This window comes from Lutjanus erythropterus, chromosome 11 (assembly GCF_056507025.1).
Source record: "Lutjanus erythropterus isolate fLutEry1 chromosome 11, fLutEry1.hap2, whole genome shotgun sequence".
Taxonomy (NCBI): domain Eukaryota; kingdom Metazoa; phylum Chordata; class Actinopteri; order Lutjaniformes; family Lutjanidae; genus Lutjanus; species Lutjanus erythropterus.
Genome location: NC_139327.1, coordinates 31,040,132 through 31,063,068, shown reverse-complemented (window position 1 = coordinate 31,063,068; position 22,937 = coordinate 31,040,132). Strand labels below are relative to the sequence as shown.

The following is a 22,937-nucleotide window of genomic DNA, read 5'->3' as shown; positions in this document are numbered from 1 at the left end:
GCAGCAGAGTGACATAATCACTCCCTTGCGAGCCCAGAAATGCTCGAGGGCGGCGCGTTCATGTGAGTGAGGAGGCACCGCTGCCTTTTTTTTTTTAGGGAGGTCTTATCCCACAGTCAGCGCCAACCTCTGAACAGACACGGAAACAAACGCAAGGTCGTATCAGGACACACTGGTGTCGGTTTACAAGTGACACAGCTCGCCACGCTTACCCAGAGTCCACTGAGAACGCCGCCACCTGCTGGCTGCAGCCACGCCAACACGGGGTGAAGTTTTCCATAAATCAGTTTGCATTTCTCGAGAATTCCCTCCGTCTCTGTTGCGACATCTCCCCGGCCCTGAAGCTCAAACATTGCTCATAGCTGTGGGAGTCAGCTGACTCGTCTGGAAAGAGGAACACTGTGTTTAAGACACATTGCTTCATGTAGACGACTGCTGTGCGGTTAAAAACGGGCCTGAGCAATGACATTACAGTAACTGGAAACAAAATATGGTAAATTTAGTCTGTTGTAGGAATTCACAAACACACACACACTGGGAAAGAGCTATTTTAAATTTTGACACAATAGATTTCTCTCTTTTTTTTGTCATAATAGTTGCAACATGGCTTTTAAAACACAGTCTGGTAATTTAAGTGAAATATTTATTTATAGATTTTAGAGGTAAAATAACTGGAAAAATAAGAGAAATATTCCAACACAGGGCTGAACACTATATCAATATTTTAGTGATATTGTGATGTGAGACTAGATCTCATCTTAGAGTTTAGATATCGTTTTATCTTGATTTGGCATTAGTTTTGTCTTTTCCTTGTTTAAAAAGCTGCATTACAGTAAAGCTGTTCTATTACTTACTTAGTTGTCATATCCAACCATTTCCCATGACAAAATAGTCTACTGTACAATATTGTTGCGTGATCAATTCAAGGTGTTTGATCAGTAATATTGTGATTTTTGATTTTGTCCATACTGTTGAGTTCTACTGCCAGTGTTTAACTTTATTATGTATGATGTTTATGTTATAATATTACGGCTGGATTCATGTGCATGTTCCATTTTACTGACATTTAAGGTTGCGTTCATTTATCTGTTGGTTATTTTACTCGGCTGTATAGCAATGAATTATTTTCTTCAAGATCAATATGTTTATTATTTGAGAATTTGCAGTGTATAATTAACCAGAAAATGTCGAGATATATATTCTATATTGTGTCAGAGCCTAAAAAATATGTAGGTATTTATTATGAGCCATATCAACCAGCACACCAAATTTTAAAATTTTGATTTATCACAGGATTAAATTATTAAATGCAGGTGAATTTTGGAAAAATAATTTAGAGTGTATTACATTTTAAAAAGTTTTTTTTTTTTTTAACAGTTATACAGGATGTGAAGTCTTCACATGAGAAAAGAATTAAACAAGATGAAACACTTTGTCTCACTTTGGTTTGCAAACCCGCACGCCATCACTCCAGTACCAGAACCAACCTGTTACCCGCATGTATCTACAGTGAAATCTGGTCCAGTAAAAACCCGTTTATACAAGTCCTGCAACCTGACCTGCGATTAAACACACAGGCTATACCATCACTCGTCACTCAGGTAGTCACTTTGGTAACGGCCGCCTTAAGTATGGTCTCACACACACACACACACACACACACACACACACACAAAAGGTGAAAACAGTGTCATGAGTTTGTGTTTAATTCAGCACCAATCAGCATGTTTTTCACTGAGAAATCTTATTTGTGGAACAGTTTGCCTTTCATCACCACTGTCCTCCGTCACTTAAATAGTGCTGCCAACCAACAAAAGCTGGTAGCGAGTTGAAGTTTGCACAGAAACTCAGTTTATCTTTATTGATACCGACATATGACGCCTTTTATCTTGTGTTTCTAGAGTTGTGTGTTTTCCAGACATGTAAGGAATTGTCATATTTCTTAAAGGGAGTTTGGCATAATACTTTCCCTGGAAAGCTCAGGGAGCTGTACTTAACTCAGTGTGGTTATATGTATATTTTTGTAACTTTTTGTCACCACGGCAGAAAAAAAAATCTTGCACCCCACTGTAATTATAATCTAGACACCCATGCCTGCAGCTGTCAGTGTACTTCATCGGCAGCAATGTGGCTATCGGAAGGTAATACTTTTTAAAAACTTTTTACCAGCAGCAAAGTCACTGATAACATTATTCTCACAGTCTTTGATCACTCCAAATTTTGTCCCAAAACGTCAGACTTGGCCTTCGCCAATGTATTGTCCACAATTAGATATTCTCCACTGGCTAATTTTGCCATTTTGATGTACGAGCTGATGATGTGCTGAGAGATGTCCTGGAGTTGGGACAGATGTGAATTTAGGGGTCAAAGAAATTCTGGCAATTGATCAGTCTTGATAATATTAGCTGGTTTAGAAGAAAACATTTATTATTTACCCAAGGTTGGTTCAGGACTATTATTGAATGAAATCCTCTGATATATTTTGCTCCCCACACCCCCTCTGTGAGTGCGAGCCCCATAATAGCTCCTTTGTTAACACATATCACCGTCATCCTTGTGTTGCAAGGCATTACATGCACGTGAAGTTCAGAGGAAAGCCTTGTAAAACCCAGGCTTGTTTTTCCATGTCAGATTTCTTTTGTCCTCCCGTTGGTTGTGTGTGTGATCCTCGAGTCGGGCAGGTGCAGGTGTGTTTCACCTCTGTGATTTTTGGCTGTGTTCTGTGCCTGCTTCCACAGGGAACCCAAAGGGAGTCATGCTCACCCATGGGAACGTGGTGGCAGATTTCTCAGGCTTCCTCAAAGTAACAGATGTGAGTGACCCGCTCATGATGATCTTTTGAAGACATTGTAATACATTTACCGAGTTAGTTCTCTCTTCTCTGCAACTTCTGGTTTTCATTAAGTTGCTGTGTTGCAAGATCTTTTTTTTTAATGTAAACTGATTGTTTCCTTATTTATATCTCCTGCAGAAAGTCATTTTCCCTAACCAAGATGATTGCCTCATTTCCTTCCTGCCACTGGCTCACATGTTCGAGAGACTCATTGAGGTAAATGGGTTGAACCGAGATATATCTGACCACAGGAATGTGATAGTTATGAGTTTCAAGATGTTAAGCAGCAGGGGAAGGAGGGTGGGCGTTAATTTGAGATTATTTCGTGTGTGGGAGGGAGACAGGAAGGGAAAGAGGGAGGGACTTGCCTTTCCTCTGTTTTTCTTTGGTTTTGCTTTCCAACTCTGACAGTGACTTCCATACCTGCCTCTTAGAGCCACTGGCTGGGATGTTGCATCATTTCCTAGCATACACACACACACACACACACACACACACACACACACACACACACACACACACACACAGTCACATATATGTATGTTCTTTAGAAAAATCAGGTAAAGGTGTGAAATCTAATTTACTGTAAATCTGTTTTCCTGCAGCTGCTCCCTAATCACATTTAACCCGTGCGCTCATAGAAATAAAGGTGCTAACTAGAACCATAAAGAGTTCTACAGCTTATCCCCATAGCAGAACCCTTTTTATCTACTTTGAATCCTTTTGGAGAGTTCTACTGAGAACCCAGTGTAAAGGGTTATACCTAAAACCTTCTGTGAAAGGTTTCACCTAGAACCCCCCAAGAAAGGTTCTACAGAGAACCCCTCTATGGTGTAATGATTCCACCTGGAACCCTCTTTGGAGGTTCTGTACAGAACCCTTCCAACTTCTAAAAGATACTGACAAGAACCCCTTTATATTCCAAGTGTTTTATCTAGAATCCACTCAGAGGGTTCTACCAAGAACCTTTTTATATTCCAAGGATTTTATCTAGAACCCACAAAGGGGATTCTACTCAGAATTCTTTTATATTCCGAGCATTTTATCAAGAACCCACTCAGGGGGTTCTACTGAGAACCTTTATATTCCAAGGGTTTTATCTAGAACCAACCCATGCAACTCTACAAAGAAATGTTTTATTTTTCTACCAAGAAACCTTTTACATTATGTTACGAAAACCCTTGATAAAAGAGTTCTTCAAGGATTTCGACAATCACCGAGGAACTCTTTCTTCTAAAAAGGGTTCTTATAAAAAAAAAAAAAAAACCCTCAGAGGAACCTTGTCTCCAAAAAATGGTTGTTCAGAAGCACATTGTTCTGGGTAGAGCTTCTGCCCTGCAGGAAGACCCCTTCAGGAACCCTTATTTCTAAGAGTGTACTTTACCTCCTCTCTTATATTTGAACCACATCTGTCATATTTAAGTGTATCGTGCTGCTCAGTTTTAGTCGTCAGATTCGGGCTGCTGGGTACAGTAGTGTAATGACAACACGCACCATGTCCTTACAGTCCTTACAGTGCTAAAATTTGACAAAGAGTCTACTGTTCCACGGTGGAAAACAACTTGATTTTTAAGTTTCAATTTTAGTCAGAAAGGAAAGTTATCCCCTTCATCCCACGCTGCTGCCAAAGGGACACTTTCCCCGTTCCAAGTCTCAGCCCAGTAACAAACCTGTTTACATGTTTGAGATATTAGGTCGCTCCGGCCCGCCAGACCCATTGAATGACTGAGATTGTTCTTTAAACTCTCATCATTCCCCACTGCATTTCCAAAACCAGCCATTAAATGACTGAAGTATGAAAAAATGTCCACACGTTGGAGGATTTTCCCTGGCGTTTCTGCCCGGACAAGGACAATGGTTCCCCTGAGACACAAGAAAGCACACGCGCATGCACAGTGGTGCCAACGTCAAGTAGAAACAAACAGTAGAGGTTGCATAAGATTATTTAAAGGGATAGTTCGGGTTATTTGAAGTGGATTTATATGAGGTACTTATACACAGTCAGTGTATTATGTACAATAGATGAAGGTCAGCATTGAACCCAGTTTGGAGAAGCAGCAGGAGTACCAGTGTAGTAAGCTAAGCAATGTCCTGCTATGGACAGAGTCAGCAGCAAAAATATCAGTTTAACCAGACTCCATTGGCAAAAATGATCATTTTGCCTCACAGGTCAAAGGAGTCGCTGGTCGATCCCTCCCTCAGTGGGTTAGTTTCTTTGTGTGACGTCGGTGTTTTAAAAGGTTACTTTGGATTCACCAAAGTCACACAATAACAAAAACAATCTAACAGATCAAGGCAGCAGTAGACAAGCAAAACGATAAAATTAGTGATTTTGCAAAAGGAGTCTGGTTGAACGAAAGAAAGAGAGATGGCGTTTTTCTAATGGAAAAAGCTGTCTGATGGCAATATGAAGCTGATATTTATTTTTGACCATGTAATATACTGACTATCCCTTTCATGGACCCATGCTGTGTGTGTGTGTGTGTGTGTGTGTGTGTGTGTGTGTGTGTGTGTGTGTGTGTGTGTGTGTGTGTGTGTGTGTGTGTGTGTGTGTGTGTGTGTGTGTGTCAGCATGGTCATCTGTCTAAACCGTGTCATAAAATAACACCCGAACAACAATACTCAATCACGTTGCACACGGGAAACATCAGCTTCTCTGTTAACACCCCTGCAGGGCAAACGTTCCTGTCCTTTGTCATCACAAACAGGTGCACTGGTAGTTTGGCCATTTTTCTCCGTCTTATTCAAAAGATTTTACTTTTCCATTTTAAGAGGAGAAAATGTGTTCCTTGACGTTCATGGTTTAATGATTCACAAACAGAGCTGATTACAAAAGCTAAAATGTTCCGGTATCAGTAAATCTTGGTATTGGTCTCTCTTGAGCCCCAGCTATTCACCCACTGAGTGGGGTAGTTTCAGCTTAGTTTCGTACCAGCAGTTTCCATCCAGGTTTCTACAAAATGTTGACAACAAAGACAACAAACCTGAGACAGATTTGTGAAGGTTGTTTTTACTGAGAAGCTGTGAAGACAAACCCTGTCAATCAGAGGCTCCAGGTGCTCGCTTTGAGAGCTTTTCATCGCTGATTCAGTCATAAAATGAGACATCAAACAACAAACAGCTGAGACAGCATTTTATATCTCCCTCAATAAGCCCTGCTGAGCCTTTTTATCGCTCTGTAAATCTTTGGTATCATTACTTAACTAAGGCTGCGTTCCACCAACATGGATGGATTTGAAACCCAGATTACGTCATAGTTTAACTTTCATTTATGTTGCACCAAACCTAAAAAACTAGCTTAAAACAAAGAACAAAATTGATCTCTCATTAAACCCCAGGGTAGTTTTTTTCTCTAAATTTTCTATCTAATCCCGTTAGACCCAAAGACTTTAAACTGTGATACAGTATGAACTTTAAACCAACACTTCAGGAGGTTTAACTTTTAAAATGGCTGCCTTTTGAGGTGAATTGAGTAAAAATAATGAAGTTACATGAAGAATCCTCAGGGACAGGACAGGTCCCTTCTGTCTTTTATCAGTTGATCTGTAACAACGGTCTGCCAGTTGCTGCCAAGTCGTCTCGTTCTTCTTAATGTGTCCATTTTTTAAATTATTTGCTTTTATTCTTCTTTTTTTTAGAATTTAGCTATTGTATTCTTCCATTATTTGGGCCAAGAAAGGCTTAGAAATTAGAGCATCAGGGCTAACAGGGCTAACTTAGCTAGCTAGCAAACCATATGTGTAGTTAGCTTTTTAGCTAGATAACAAACAATGAAACGTTCTGTTAACTTTAGCTAGCTAGCCAGCAGTGTAATGTTTTGTTGACTATTTAGCTAGCTAGCAAACAATGTAATGGTTTGTTGACATTTTAGCTAGCTAGCAAACAACGTAATGGTTTGTTGACATTTTATCTAGCTAGCAAACAACGTAATGTTTTGTTGACATTTTAGCTAGCTAGCAAACAGTGCTGTTAACTTTTTAGCTAGCTAAACAATGCAAACAATGTAAGATTTTGTTAAGGAATATAGAGCAGCCAAAATGGTTTTCTCCCATCTTTTATAGGCGACTTAGAAGGTCCCAACAGCACTTGAATTACTTATTTATTTATTTTATCCATACTGAAACTCTATTCAATTTCAATTTGCATCACAAAACTTGGATTTACTAAACAGAAATTACTATCTGATTGCGCAACAGAGCTCTGCTTAGTTTTAAAGCTACTCATTTTAAATCAAGTTTTGCTAAACTCTGGTTAGAACTAAATAATATAATCCATATAAGTATATATAAGTGTGTGTGTCTACACATCTGGGTGTTGTGTGTCATGTATGTACCATACATCCAGCTGGTTGCATCAGGTTGAACCAGCCTGGTTTGTCTGCCTGCAGCACCGCTGTCAGCAGCGTGAGACTCAGACACAGGAAACCACCTAACTTCCCCAGAAAGCTGCGCATCAGGTCGCACAATAGCAGCAGGTTCAAGAGTCTCACACACAAACACACACGCACGTGCACACGCACACACAAGCTCAGCAGTCTGTATCTCATGCAGGTGATGATATCTCAACCAAAGAGAAGAGAAGAGGGTGGACCTTGTGCTTCAGCATGTCCTCAGACACCCTCAGAAACAGGAAGAGGGTTCACAACAATAGGATGTGAGCTGAGTTAATCTCCAGGTCACATTCAGGCTGTGGAAGCGTGTCACAAGCTGCAGATCATCTATAAAGGGTTGTGTAGTGGTGATGTGTGTGCGTGTGTGTGTGTAGGGGGGGGCACAAATAGGCCAACTGAACATGCAGTAATTTGCAGTAAAAGTATTTTGTGTATTTGCACCTCTCAGTTTGTACAATAATTCCTAAGAGACTCCTGCAGCAACAATTTGCAAACTACACGTCAGTTTTCTTGGTTTCCTGATTTGTCGGTTGTTGATCTGAGTCAGAACTGTTAAAACATAATCAGCAGCAGGGTCCAAATGAGTGTCAGCAGTCAGAAGTTAATAGATGAGTCACTTCTTCTGCTGTTAACGTGAGATAATCCTCTGTCAGCGCTGGTATTTTCACTCTTGTGTGAGTGTCCTGCCTCAACACAGACAGTAGAGAGTCTCGTTACAAAACAAAGAGTAAGTTCATTTCAGTTCACATTAACACCCAAAGAGAAAATCTGTCCACCTCTCACCTAAATATTTTAGTCGATGGAAAGATAATATCAGAGGTGCGATCAAGTCATTGTTTTGCAAGTCACAAATAAGTCTCAAGTCTTTGCACTGAAGTCCCAAGTCAAGTCAAGTCCTAAAGTTTGGGTTTTCAGCCTCACTGACTTGCAGTTACTTAGTTTTTAAACTAACATTAGCCAAGTATTTGTTTGCTAATTTTGTTAATATTAGCCTTGATTTACTGTTCTTTCTGAAACTTCAAATGTTGCCTCGTTGCATTCATTCTGCATGCTGCAGTTTGTTTTTTGTTGACCACCTTGTAGTTTTTGTTTGCAAACTAAACTATGTTTGATATTGTTTTTTCTAGCCAAAACTCAGTAACGTATCATTAGTTGTTCATGTTTTTCTCCTGCAGCGAGGCTGGATGCTTTTGCATTGATTCAGACAAAGTGGAAGTGGGGAATTAAGTGTCGACTTGCTGAGACATTGTGTTAATGTCAAGAAATGTAGTGAAATTAATTGATTCTTGGCACTTTTTAAATAATAGGCTTTTTTATCTTTGGGCTTATAGGAAAGTATTTTTAGGACAAAAGGCTGAAGTCCAAGTGGAGTCACAAGTCATTGATTTTGTCAAGCAAAGTCTAAAGTCATCAGATTTGTGACTCAAATCTCACTCAATATAATCAATCATGTCCTCATTAGAAGCCCGTGATGGAAAGTAACTATGTACATTTAATCAACTACAGCAATATTTTGAGTTTCTTGTACTCAAGTGTTTTCTTCTTGTACTTCACCCTACTGCGACAGGAACTATTGTATCTTTTACGTAACTTAAATTTATCTGATAGCTGGTTAGGGAAAAGCTAAACTTTATTTTACTTCCTTGCTCTTGTTCTTTTGGGATCCACTGAATTGAAACACCTCATTGTAAATAATGTAGTTAAATCAAGCTCCATTTTGACAAGTTACACAAAAACAAACAAAATTCTGCTTATGCAGACAACAACAGTCATATATAATAAATTAGTCACTGGGGCCGTTTTTCTGCAGAACAAATACTTTCTGTACATTTTTCTGATGAGAGTTATGTACTTTTACTCAAGAAGGGTTGCAAAGCAGTCTCTATTTTTAATTGTCGAGTGTGTTTATTACGTGACCTTTTGCTACAAACCGTGAGAAGCGGAAAATAGGTCAGTTTTTTAGCCCCACTTCCTGTGTTATTTTATGCTGTTTACAAGATTCGTTATTAAAAGGTAGGTCAGCTCAGTGTGTGTGAATTCTTCACGTGAAATGTGCTCCCTTCAGTCTTTCAAGTGGACAAAGTTACAGAAAAATTACAGAAATCTGTAATATATTAACTGTAATAAATCAAAAAATGACCATGGTTTGTTGCGACAAATTGGGGAAACCAAACTAGATACTCGCCACTCTGACAACAAAGCTACAGCCATGGTGTCCTCCTCTGAAATTTCCATTCTGGGCCAGAATAACTGTCATCATTTGTTTGTTACACGTTAATTAGAGTTCAAATTAATGCCAAATGTTCACAGAATGAGTAAGTCGTAAGAAATCATTAATCTCTTTTAGAAGAAATAGATGTTTATAACAGTTAAACTGAGCAATATGTTAATGGAGTCAGTAACTGAACTGTGTATTTTCAGAGCATTGGGTTTTTAATGGGCTTCACTTTACATTGACAGACAACTGACAGTTATAAACAGCTTATCAACTTACAGTATAGGAATTATTGTTACTTATTATTGTAAAAATTGCAGTTGTTGGGCTCGCCTTGCACTCCTGCAGCCTGTCTGAGCTTTCTTGAGTCTGGGTTGGAAGGAAATCTCTTCAACAATAGACTGTATGTTAAATGGGATTCCAACCTACTTAATACTGTCAGTGGCTCCAACTGGATGTTTGGACTCATTTTTAGACACACAGCTGTTTCATATTGTTCTTGTAAACCAAACTCCATTATATAAGCATCTCTTTCAAGGTAGCATCATGTTTTTCCCAGTAAAAACTTACACCATCACTAAGACTCTTTTCTGATTCACTTTGATCTACAGTGACAATCAGCACGCCACACGTCATTTACTCCGTGACATCATTAATTCACCTGTGATGAAATGTTTGCTACAGACTTGAATGCCAAAGCTCTTCTTCTCTATTTCTGAAAATCATTTACATAATTGACAAAGACCACATTACTGGAGCAATATCTGATACATCGCAATGTAAAACAGTGAAAGACTGCATGCAGTACAAGTTGAGTTCCTCTTTTTCTTAAAAAACACGAGGTTAGAGAGCGTGGGATTGAAAAACCCTGACCTTTTACGACAAGTATGATGACTGAGAGATAAACTGGTATTTCACATAAATGTCCAACAAATGCTCGTAAGTTTGCCAGTAATTCACCTGTTTGTGACATATCTCTTACTCAGTTTGGTACTAAAACATAGCCTTTCTTTATTCTCTTTATTTCTCCCTAATTGTTTCATTAAACATGTATTAATTGATTATAATTAATTCATATTTAGTCAGTAGTCTTGAAATGGCATTCATTGTGCCTCATTTGATGTTGTTTTGTCTGGTGGAGCCATTCATTGGCTAAGGAAACTTAAAATTAAACTTAAAAGGAATAAAATTAAAAATGTGTTGTATATTTTATTAATTATTACTGATTAATCAATTGTAAGCATTTTCAACTATCAGTTAAAGAAAAAGAAAAAGTAAAAATTTTGCAACCTTAACAGGGAGTCAAATCTACTTACAGGCAGGTGACAGATTTTGAAACCTTAAACTTTCTGTCACAAAACATAATTTTGGTTGACAATAGCACAGTAACATCCGATTTAATGTGATGAAGAGGTGAAATTATCATTTTGTATATAAATATGTCATTTAGCACAGCTGTAAGGTGCTGGAAAAGCTTGAAAACGTTTGAAAAGTGCTTGAATTTGACTTTGGAAAAGGTGTATAAACCCTGAAACTGTGATTTTAGTTTACATGTGTAAATCTGATTTTGAGGGCCTCGGAGCAGGCAAAGTCTTGGGGACCCCCTGTGATTTCTGGCACCTCCCTAAGGGGGCACACGGACCCCAGGTTGAAAACCAGTGAGATGACTAATAACAGCGTTCATTGTTCGTGTGTGTGTCTCCGCAGTCTGTGGTGTACTGCCATGGAGGACGGATCGGGTTCTATCAGGGCGATATCCGTCTGCTCCCAGATGACATGAAGGCCCTGCGGCCGACTATTTTCCCTGTGGTGCCTCGACTGCTCAACCGCATGTACGACAAGGTGAGATCAACAGATGGATAAAAGGGCTTTTAAAGAAACCTTTACTTGCTTGTTCTTGTAGCGATGAAGCCATTTGTCTTGTTTTTAAAACAGTCAGCTGTGAAAATAAGTACTGTTTTGGGAGACTGACTGTGATTTGTGGTTTACTCTGCCTTTATTATGTTATGTTGAGGTGACTGTAGGCGTAGGTATTGTTGATGGACAGAGTGAAGTACTTATTATGAGCAATGATTAATGCTTTTTGAACCTGCTTTCCTAAGAAATGCAGGCTGTGTGGTTGTCCATGTCTGGGTGAAAACCCAATGCATTTTTTCCTGCAGGGTCCAGTAACTCCTGATACCTACTGGGAAGTTCCAGCGAAACTGTCGGTTCTCTGTTCTAAATTAATGCAGTGGAATGCGTAACCGTAGCAACAGGGACAAACTCAAAGCCTCTGTTTACAATGTATTGCAACATGTTAACCAGCCAATTACCAAAAAACCTCTGCTGCAATTGATATCAGCTGGCTGGAGACTGTGTTTGTCCTTCAGTGTTTTTTTGATTACCTTTTATTAGATCAACTTCACACTTGGTGGGCGTATTGCTGAGGACCCAACGGAGTGCAGTGTCACGTTTGGTGCAATTTGGCCACATGTCGGCGCTATAATAATTAATTTTTATGTTTGGGCCTGCAGCTTTCAAACTGTAAGTCTCAGAAGCACAATTCTCATTTTATTCTGACCTCTGTGGGTCCAGACAAATCCATCCTTATAGTCACGCCCAGTTGTATCGAGATTGAGTTTCAAACTTTTATCTTCTTTGTGCTATTCCAGCCACAGTAGGTGGATACATGGGAATTTTCCCTTAGCACCAAGATAAACCTTCTCTTCTTAATCTTGACTGATGAGTATGCAGAGGAGCAGAGAGAAAGATATTTTTTTAAAAAGCCTCTTTGGTTTGCAGTTTAGCTGCTCTTCTGTGTCTCTATTTACTTTTTTTGTTTTTACAGGTTGAATGAGAGGGGACCGTCCCCAACCAAAAAACAATGTTTATTCTATCTTTGTCTCCCCTGCAGATCTTCAGCCAGGCCAACAGCCCGTTGAAGCGTTGGCTGCTCAACTTCGCTGCCAAGAGAAAAGGTGCTGAGGTCAGCAGTGGGATCATTCGCAGTGACAGCATCTGGGACAAAATCTTCTTCAGTAAGATTCAGGTAAGGAGTGTTTCCTCTCCCTGAGTTAAATGTTCCACCATGAGCTATTTTTATTCATTTCTGTTCATTTTTATAACATTTTGATGATGTTAAAGGAAATGCATCTCCTGCACTCCAGGCAACTGTCTGGCCTTAAAAGTCCCACCTGTTTGATGCTGCACCATTTTGGTATCAAAAAGTTATTGTATTGTTTTATAGATTTTCTGAAAAGAGCAGATTACATGCTTGAATGCACCATGCAAGACACTGTTCACTGTAATTTTATAGTAAGGTGGGTCCAAATAAAATGCTTATGGTAATTGTGAAGAGACAATCTAATTTTTGCATTGGCAATTCTTTAACTTTCAATATAAACAAGCTTATTTAAGAGACAAGCTTTTTTTTCCGTGGACAATACTCTTTGATCAACATCACCCAAATGTGCCAGTATAAACCAAAAGACTAATCCTCAACCACTGTCCCCTGGCCAGATGTTAAACTAGTCATTTAACTCTTTGACACTCATGGTGATCTTCCAGGTGACCTCTTTGTGGCTGTGGACCAAGAGGCCCTGAAAACTTGCCATTATGAAATGTTAATGACCAAAAAGGCCAGGCTTAAAACCATAGCTTTAGGTATTATTTGCTAAACTGTTAGTTAACTGCTCTCCCAGGAGTGCGTGGGTGCAGTTTGTTTAGATTTCAGCGAAACAACCACATAAATCTGCCAACTGTCAGACTGACTACTTAGAAATATGTGACATCATATTTTCCCAGGCAGGCCTCACCCACTTCAAACCAGTAAGAAGAACAAAAACGCTTATAATAATAAACAAAACAGTTCAAACTTTGGCAGAAATTGTGCATTTGTACTGGACTCCATCACTCATAGTAACTCTAGGAGAAACAGAGAATAAAGACCTGTCTGTACTGATGTTGTAATGATAAGGTGTTTCCTGTGTGAACAGGCCAGCCTGGGAGGAAGGTTGAGGATGATTATAACAGGAGCAGCTCCTACCTCGCCCAGTGTCCTGGGATTCCTCAGAGCAGCTCTGGGATGCCAGGTGAGACACACACACACACACACAAACATCATACCTGCTAACATTTACATTTCAAAACACAGGATGTTACGGTGATGGTCTCCTGTATTAAAATCATCCCTATAATCTTGGCCACCGTCCTGGTGACTAGCAGATATAGATGAAAACTGTTTGGTCAAACTCTGCTTAAATTTGCAGGTGTATTTAGAGTATGTAGGTGGAACGCCATCCTGCCCTGACATTTTGACATCTGGTCTGTCTGCCTGCACAGAGAGCAGCTGTTCACACGCCCTTTGGGTTGTGGGTTGCCAGTGTGGTAACAGATGGGCTAAAATGAAGTATGCAGTGTGTAGACTGTGTTTCATAGACAACCTGGTGTCATCAAACAAACACACGAAACTTAAGAATCCGTGGATGACGAGTGTTCGTAATTAAGTATGAGGGCCATGCAAATTATGGGACAGAAATAATAAAATGGGAGAGTGCTAGTAGATTTCCTTTAAATATGGCGGAAAGACAGGTGGGTTGTCAGCTATGACGCACACAAAAACACGCAGACATTTATACTTCTATTCTGAGAAGAGCCTCTTTCACATCATGAATTCTCTTGGCTCTAACCCTAACTTAACCATCGCAATTATGTGCCTAACCCAAACCCGGACCCTGCCCTTATCTAAACCTAGTTCTAGTATATTTTTGTACTGATGATGTATCAAACGACAACGTGTAAACAGTGTGACACTGCCTGCTGTAGTTTCAGCTCATGTCTTTACTGTATTGGTTCACTCTCACTGGTCTCATGGTGTCATTTTTGGCCACTGCAGGCAACTGTTCATAACAAAAAAAAAGGTATAACCTACTGTATGCTACCTGCGCAGCACCAAACAGCAGATAGACACAGTTAGTGACTAGCTGGTCAACATAAGCCACATTTCCACCGAAAAGATCCAAGCGAGCTGAGTCAATACTAAAAGATGACATGCATACTGCTGATTGATGTGACGCGGGAGTTACTGCACAAACCCAGCATTTTTAAATATCCAAGCTACCATCAAATACAGACCACAATTTTTTTTTTTTTATTCATGCAAAAATGGCAGCCCGCAAAACCACACCGAGGTCTCCTGGCAAAGTGCAGATGTATAAAGAATATCCACCCTTCATAATCTCTGTTCTAAGAGTAGCGTAGCCCCTTTCTGTGTGTGTAGTGAGCATGTGGTTGAGGAAGAGAGAGCTACAGTGGAGCATTTATCAGCTGAAAAGCCAGATGTTTTTTTCTGAGGTGTTGGTGGAGAACAAAAACAGAGCTTAAACTCATCAGGTTACCAGAAGCACAAAACTAAACGAATGACAGCGTTGCTCCTTAACTGTTGGATGTATAAAAAATCAACTGTTTGTTGACGACTTTGCCATGTCAACTTAACATGTGATGATATGTCAGTAGACTCGTTCATGATGATCCCGGCCCTGGCTGAACAATGAGCTGACAGGCTCTGATTGGCACCACGTGTTGCACAAAATCCTAATTTTATGTGTTATTGTAATGTTTGACACTAGTCTGATGTTGTGCAATGAAGGCTTAAACTGTTAACAGACATATCTCTGTGATAATAATAATAAATGATATTTATGTAAGAGGATCAAAACAAATAGTGACTGCACCTTTTGGCCACCACCTCCTGCTGCGGCTGCCTGATCTCATCCAGGCGAGGTGCGTTTCATCTGAAACATACCTGATGTTTTGTTCATAAATTCTTTGACTGATGCCCCCTAGTGGCCAAGTCTGAATATTCAAACAGCAGCTATACAAAGTGGGTGTGGATGGATTACTGAATGGGCCAAAAAGGCACAGTCCGATGTCTCATAATTCACCCGAGGAAGTGGGGATCAGACAAAATGTCCTCCCTCTCAAGCTGTAAAATTAGAACTGGTCCTCATAAAGATAGGAACAAACTACAACCAGCGTACAGATCATGCCTCTAAGAACACAATCACACACACATTTAGCATGTGGGTGCACTCACGCACCCCTCTTCTAAATGTCTCTGTTTGTTCGTAGGTGTACGAGGCGTACGGCCAGACAGAGTGCACAGCTGGCTGCACCTTCACCACACCTGGAGACTGGACCCCAGGTAAGCGTTTATGCAACTGACCTAGAAAACGGAGACATACTGTATCTTATCTCTGCCCAGATCTGTGAACTTGTTTACTTGACCCGAGGCTCGGTTCAAAGGTCTGCAAGTGATGCGGTTGAGTCATGATTTTAAGGAATAAACATCTCCGCTGTTAGAACGGTGTTTAATTGTGACGGCGGAGCCACAGCCGCCCAGATACTGACGCAGCCGGCCTTATCAGCTCTGCGCCCGGTGAACGTTTTATAGATCACGCTCGGTGGAAAAAAAGCAGGGCGAGAGTGAGGAGCTCAAGAGGGGAAGAAAAAGGAGGGGCCTTGAAGGGTGAGACAGGTGGAAGAAAGAGCTGTTAAGTGGCATTATTAACGCACATAATGCGTGCTCAGAAGAGAGCCAACGTCAACACACAGGTACAAAAGGCAAGTAGCTGCCCTAACTGCCTGTATTTACCCTCTAATGTGCTGTATTGTTATTTAAACCTCCTGGCATTGATGGTAAATTTCCAAGTGACCTCAGTGCAATTACACAGACTTAAAATCTGTGTTATAATTGGCTGCTGGATTTATTGTCAAGTGTTTCTTCCTCTGAAGACAGTCAACAAAATAGATTTTTTTTAGAGTTTAATCAAAGTAAATCAGTACATTTTAATACATCACATTTATTTCTGATTTTAGCTGTACGTGCAAAATCAATTAAACTTTATTATCATGTGCACAGTTAAAAGCAAGTTTCCTGGACAATGAAATGCTTTCCTTACATTTCACTCTGAATGCTGTTAAATAATGTAACACATGTATAAAGAGTGAAGAAAAATCTAAAAATAAAAGAAATAAAGAGAAAAAGGTCATCAAAACAGTAACCAAGGAACACAATGTGCAGGTACAGTTGGAGTTGGGTAGTAATGGATAACGTGAATGGGATTATGTAATCAGATTACAAAAAATAAATAACTATAACTTGATTATTATTATATTTTCGTAATATGACAGTTTTTAAAAATTATGACACTTTTTAAAATGATATATACTACTCTATTACTCATACAGGGTTTATCGGACAACTGCTCCACAAAAAAGAACCACGGGCAAAAATGCATTTTATTTGCATCAAAAAATATTTTGAGATGTTTAAAAAGAAAACGGGAATGTTTGTAGAGCTCTTTATTTTTTTATGTATTTTTGTATTTATTTATTATTGTTTATTATTTTTTCTTTATTCATTTGTTTGTTTTTGTAATCCAAAAATTGCCATGTAATTTGTATTCAACTGTAAATAACAACATTTCAAACTAATCTGACCCAACCCGGTTATTTACAATTTACAGTATCAAAATTCTGTGCAAAATGTAAAAGCTGCACACATCATATCACATAAACTAATACCTAATACCCACAATTCATTAAACATTTGAGATAATTGCATCTTTTGTGCCATTTAAACACAATCACACACAATGGGTACTGCAATCTACAGAATATGACACAAAAATATATTAATTATAAAGTCTCCTATAAATATAAAAAAATAAAAATTCAAAATGAAATGCCAGAATTTCTTGGAGTTTCCCTTGTCAAGCAGCAAAAATCTGTGAAATGTGGCAGAGAAAGTTCAGTTCTGGAGTCTTTCCATTGAAATAAATAAAAGTTGATCACCCAGCATTGTACACCAAAGAGCTCCACACTCTGAGCCCAAAAACACCGGAGCGTTTGACACCAAAATCACAAGAAATCAAAGCTCAGTGCTGTGAACCTGCTCTCACCTGTTCAGTTACATCAGTTTAGTCTGTGTGGACAGAATGTGAAGACTTTGTCTTGTTAGATTCCCTCAATAAATCCTCTTAATCCCTAAGGGGAAGGTAGAGATGAAAGACGTGAGTCTGTAATCTTGAAAGTCAACATATGAATCCCTCACAGTGCGAAGGATTCTTTGACTCGTCTTTGTCTTTTTGTTTGCATGGGTATTCTTTTTCTTTTTTTTTTACACTGTATGACCTCATGGTAAAAAAGCAGCAACAGCTTTAGCAAAAATAACAGAGAAACATGACTTAAAAGTTTGTCAGCTGCATTGTTTACGCAGAATTGCATCATTCTTATTCTAAAATATTCCCAATAGGCGTAACTCTTAATGTGGAGTGTAATTCCCAATCGTGAACTCTGACCTTTACAGCACAAAGCAGCTGGAGAGCAGAAGAGACTGTGTGGTTTTTATGAGACAGATTCATTTTTGTACTCATATTTGAGTTATTTTTTGTTTGAACTGGTAAAAATATTTATACTCGACATTCAGAAACTGTGCAGCCAGAAACTGAGTTCAAATACTGTTTATTTACTGCAGTTTAACTGGAGTAGAAAAAAATGCACTTTAATAACAATCTGTTAAAGTAAAAGTAAAATGCCCCTAATTTAAAAAATAAATCTTTAGAATAGTTACTGATATACTTTTGAGAAGAACAACATTATTGCATTTGAGCTTTACCAAATGACCAGAACCCGGTAAATAAAGGAGATAAGATACTAGATTTCTTTGAGTTTGAATTGTTAAACATTATTCCTCTGATGTCAAACATTGTAAAATAAAAGAGCAGCTTAAAGGACAAGAACACTAAGAAGCTACACATCACATTAACAGGAGTAAATGCATTTAATTTCATTGACCCTTGAATTTAATATCGGTCCACATATATACATTTTGTTTTTACAAATTAAGATTGGCAAAACAAACACAGACAGAACCACAAAATGACCAGTACAATGTATGTGCTTCAGCCTGCTGTGCAGCTTGTCACAGGGGCTGTAATTAAAAGATTAGACAATAAAAAAAGCATCAAACTGTAGTGTAACATCGCCCCCTGCTGCTCACTCCTGAAACTCCAAGAGAGATCTATTTTTCTATGAAAAGCATGATGATTAATCTTTCTTCTTTCCTTTCTGTTGTTTGAAAGTTTGAAATTGGTTTTAATCAAAGTAGCCAAATGTGTGCAGGTGAAAAGGTCTCCTTTGTCCTCACATATTTGGTTTCATATAAACATCAGGTGAATCCACTTAGCAGTGGACAGTGTTAGCAGTGTCACAGTATTGGGGTCAATGGACAGATAAAGTTCAAATACAGAGGTTAGTTTGTTGAGTTTTTAATTATTTTGCTTGTCCTGACCCTTGAAAAGGTCACGTCGGGGCCCCGCTGCCATGTAACCTCATCAGACTGGTGGATGTTCCTGAGAAGAACTACTTTGCCTCCAAGGGAGAGGGAGAGGTGAGCAACACCATCCTGAAAGAAAGAAACACACACATATACCCATACATTCACCATTTGAGGTTTGACTGGCGCTCTTCTAATTGCCTTATCTTGTTGCGCCCTCTTCCTGGCACCACCTACTGCTTAATTAACGCAAAACAGCAGTGGGTGGAAGCAAGCATTCAGCTGCATTATTTTCCTCTGATTTACTCAAAATTCGGTTGCACTTTTCTCATCTCCCACCCAGGTTTGCGTGAAAGGACCAAACGTGTTTAAGGGCTACCTCAAAGACCCGGAGAGGACGGCCGAGACGCTGGACGCAGACGGCTGGCTTCACACCGGAGACATCGGCAAATGGTTACCTGTACGTACACACACATCACATCAGACGTTAACATTAAGCAGCGCGTTGTTTTTATGCGGGTTTCTTCTTCTCGTGATTTACTGAACCTCTCCCCTCCTGCAGAATGGCACACTGAAGATCATTGACAGGAAGAAGCACATCTTCAAGTTGGCGCAGGGCGAGTACATCTCCCCTGAGAAGATCGAGAACATCTACATCAGGAGTGAACCCGTGGCACAGCTGTACGTTCATGGAGATAGCCTGCAGGTACGAATACTAACACACACTCAGCATCTTAACATGTGGCAGGCCTTAATTGATGTGATTGTCAGCTGCCTTTGTTAGTGTCAGGAATGACTGGAATTAGCCCGAGTGTATGTCCGTGGCTCCTGTGCTCTGTCTCAAATCAGCACAAATAAAATCAATACGCAGTCTTTTTAACTCCTCCCTCTTACGTTTGTGTTTCCAGTCCTGTTTGGTGGGAATTGTGGTTCCTGACCCTGAAGTCATGCCTGAATGGGCCAAGAAAAAAGGCATCATAGGCACCTACAAGGACCTCTGTAAAAACACGGTAGGTGACACATAACTAAAACGCTTCAAAATACCGATAATAATACGTGCTGGACATACTGAAGTAACTTCTGTAACTTTTGTTGACAGGAATTAAAGAAGGCGATCCTTGAAGATTTGGTGCGTCTGGGCAAGGCCAGTGGCCTCCACTCTTTTGAACAGGTAAGTGACAGTTATTATTGTGGCTAATAGCGTGTCTGACCTTTGTTGTAACTGTTATTTTAACTTTGTTCTGAAGGGGATTGTTTTATCTGAGATACTTAATCAATAGTCAGCGTTTTACCTTCTGTAGATGGCGGGAGTACTGCTGTGGACAGGGTCAGCAGGAAAAAATATTTAAAAGAAAAAAATTAGTTTAAGTGTAATTTATATTTAGAATATTTTTATTGTTCTACCTTGCTGCCAGACAGCCTTTTCCGATGGGAGAATGAAGTTAAATAGCTTGTTAAATCACTTTCTCCCTGCCACCAGACTCCCTTTTGAAAAAATCAGTAATTTTACCTTGTGGAACACAGGAGCTGCTGGTCTACGGCTGCCTTGATCATTTATTTTGTTTTGTGTTATTGTGTGACTTCTGAGCCAGTTCAGATTCTCCGAAGTCACACAATAACACAAACTAACTAATCGACCAGAGCAGCAGTAGACTGGCAGCTCCTGTGTTCTGCAAGATAAAACTGCTGGTTTTGTCAATGGAGTTTGGTTGGTTTGGACAGAGTGATATTTGGTTTATATAACTGCGGGTTCCCAACAGAAAAGGCTGTCTGATCTCAAGGTAAAATTGTGAAAATATTGTAAATATAGCAGATACTTAAACTGATATTGATTTTTTTAGATAGGCCTTGTTTTAGGGGGCTAAAATACAGTTTGTTGCTGACCCTGTCCATAGCTGTACATTGCTTAGCTTCTGACACTTGAATTCCTGCTGCTTTTCCGAACTGGGGCTGTGCCAACTGTCAATCTACTGTAGGTGATACGCTGATTATGGACGAGTACCTCAAAAAACTCCAAATTATTCCAGTGCCAGTGGTATTTCAAGTAAGGTCTGTTTTATTAAGTTTAATGTCTTTATAGGGTCTTTGAGTGATGCAGCTGTCCACAAATCGCTCCAGTAGAACTACTAAGTAACATATTTATACTGAATCAGTTTACTGTGTTTATATTGCAAATTGTAAACATCATTATCCTCATCATCATAAACATGAAAGACAATGTTTTGTCTTTCAAAATTGTGTCTAGCAGATCTTTTCCCACGATATTACAGAGTTATTAACATAGGTGCAAAAATACTGTGTATTTACAGGTCTTACGCTTTAACTTGTGTTATCTATATTAATAATTGGTTAAAATTTCACTGTTTTTAAAGTGTTATAACCAAGGAAGCTTGCAATAAGTTCGAGGACACTCTGAAGAATCGTGTTCTCATTCAACATATTTTCTTGTCCGTTCCTTTGTCCTTCTCAAGGTGAAGAACATCTACATCCACAACGAGATGTTTTCCATTGAAAATGGGCTCCTGACGCCGACACTAAAGGCCAAGAGGCCGGAGCTGAAGGAGTTCTTCAAGAAGAAGATCGACCAGCTCTACAGCAGTATCTCCATGTGAAGGCTGGCAGTCGACCTAATTTCCCTTCGAGCATTTTAACGCTAAGATCTGCTTTGACCACTGACCCGCAGTGGGACAAAGATATGACACCTTAGGCTTAACATGCTTTTGGGAAAGAAAGCCAAATCTGGCCCATCTATGGATGGAAGATGTAAAATGCCCAAATAAAAACAAAGCAAAGAAATAAAGTGGAATACATACACATCATTATGTGTATTTCCTTTTTACTGCATGTATGCATTTATTGTGTCATAATTACGTGAAAGCATATGTTAAAAGGACAATGATTTAGTGTTGTGCATGAATTGAAACAAATCAAAATTCAAATCAAATGTTGCATTTCAGTTTTGTCCAGCAACATAGAGCTGCCGATAATAAATACAAGGCACTGTCATTAGTTCTGATGCAGCTATGCAGGAGAGCTTTTCCTTTTTGAAATGGAAACACATTGTCAATCCCAAAATGAAAAACAATCAACTGCCCAGTCATAATGTTAGGGGCGGGGCTGTAGGTGGAGCTTAGCATTTGCTGTCAGCTACCCAGCCAAAGGGACACCATTGACTGTACATGTGGTTACATTAATGAGTGACAGTTGGCAGTATGACAGTATGCAAAGACACTTAGAGCCTGTTCATCCTGCCGCTGTCTGCCAAGAGATACAGAAGTATCCGTTGTCGTACCATCAGATTACAGAACAGTTTCTTCCTCCAGAGACTTTAGAGACTTAAAAATTGAGACTTTAAAATTCATCCCACTCGGCCCATCAAAATCAACAGTTTTTTGCTGTTTTCTCTGTGTTGTGTCTGTGTTTGTAGCATAAATGGACATACATACGTAAATTTTATTTGTGTTTTAAAATGATCATATGTGGTTTAACGGAGGAGTATAAACTAAAGCTAATAGAAACAACTTAACAACTTTATTTACAACAAAGTTAGGTAGAATGACAAACTCACTTTGTACTGATTAGCTAATGCTAAGAGGCAGCCACAAGGCGGATAACTCAAACTGCCTGACAGGCTGAAGGTATATTTCAGTGCTTAACATTACATCTTCTGACAGTCAGCTCTCATTGACACATTTCTTCTGACAGCACAAATTTCAGAAAATGACTGTACAGTGTGACCTAATGTGTACAAGCTGCTCTCTGCTGGACAATACGCAAATGCAATATCTCACTTTGTTTTCTGTGATGTGATTTGATTTTAATGTGGCATTAGAAAATTCATGTAGCAATGAAAAACAATTCTGTTATTAAAGACAAAAAGCTAAATAATTGACCAAAACCTTGGCCAACTCCCTCCTTTCCTGTTTCCTGTACTTAGCTATGCTTGTCTATGTTGAAAACAAAACTTTTGAAGATGGTTAAAAGATGTTGCTCGGGGACCTGTAAATGCTCCATATATGTAGTCTCATTTAAAGCCAATGTCAGCAGAATGCTAGCTAACTGGCTAACTCATCCACATCAACTGTTGTTATTAAACCTGCCTTGCACAGTTGAAAATTAGCCAAGGTGGCTAAACTGGCACATTTAGAGAAATATTTTTTGATGTTCACTGTCCCTGTAA

General features: G+C 39.3%; 1 protein-coding gene across 1 annotated transcript in view; it reads left to right on the top strand.

The window, feature by feature from the left end:
• Nucleotides 1–21,585, top strand: part of acsl6 (acyl-CoA synthetase long chain family member 6) — a 62,855-nt gene extending 41,270 nt beyond the window's left edge. The window contains exons 11-22 of the mRNA XM_084729946.1: nucleotides 2,739–2,812; nucleotides 2,972–3,049; nucleotides 11,146–11,280; nucleotides 12,335–12,469; nucleotides 13,416–13,511; nucleotides 15,550–15,622; nucleotides 18,783–18,871; nucleotides 19,101–19,217; nucleotides 19,320–19,463; nucleotides 19,666–19,767; nucleotides 19,857–19,928; nucleotides 21,229–21,585. Coding sequence (XP_084586072.1) covers nucleotides 2,739–2,812; nucleotides 2,972–3,049; nucleotides 11,146–11,280; nucleotides 12,335–12,469; nucleotides 13,416–13,511; nucleotides 15,550–15,622; nucleotides 18,783–18,871; nucleotides 19,101–19,217; nucleotides 19,320–19,463; nucleotides 19,666–19,767; nucleotides 19,857–19,928; nucleotides 21,229–21,369 — 1,256 coding nt within the window. The 3' untranslated portion in view covers nucleotides 21,370–21,585. The remainder of the gene's footprint in view (nucleotides 1–2,738; nucleotides 2,813–2,971; nucleotides 3,050–11,145; nucleotides 11,281–12,334; nucleotides 12,470–13,415; nucleotides 13,512–15,549; nucleotides 15,623–18,782; nucleotides 18,872–19,100; nucleotides 19,218–19,319; nucleotides 19,464–19,665; nucleotides 19,768–19,856; nucleotides 19,929–21,228) is intronic.
• Nucleotides 21,586–22,937: the final 1,352 nt, after the last annotated feature.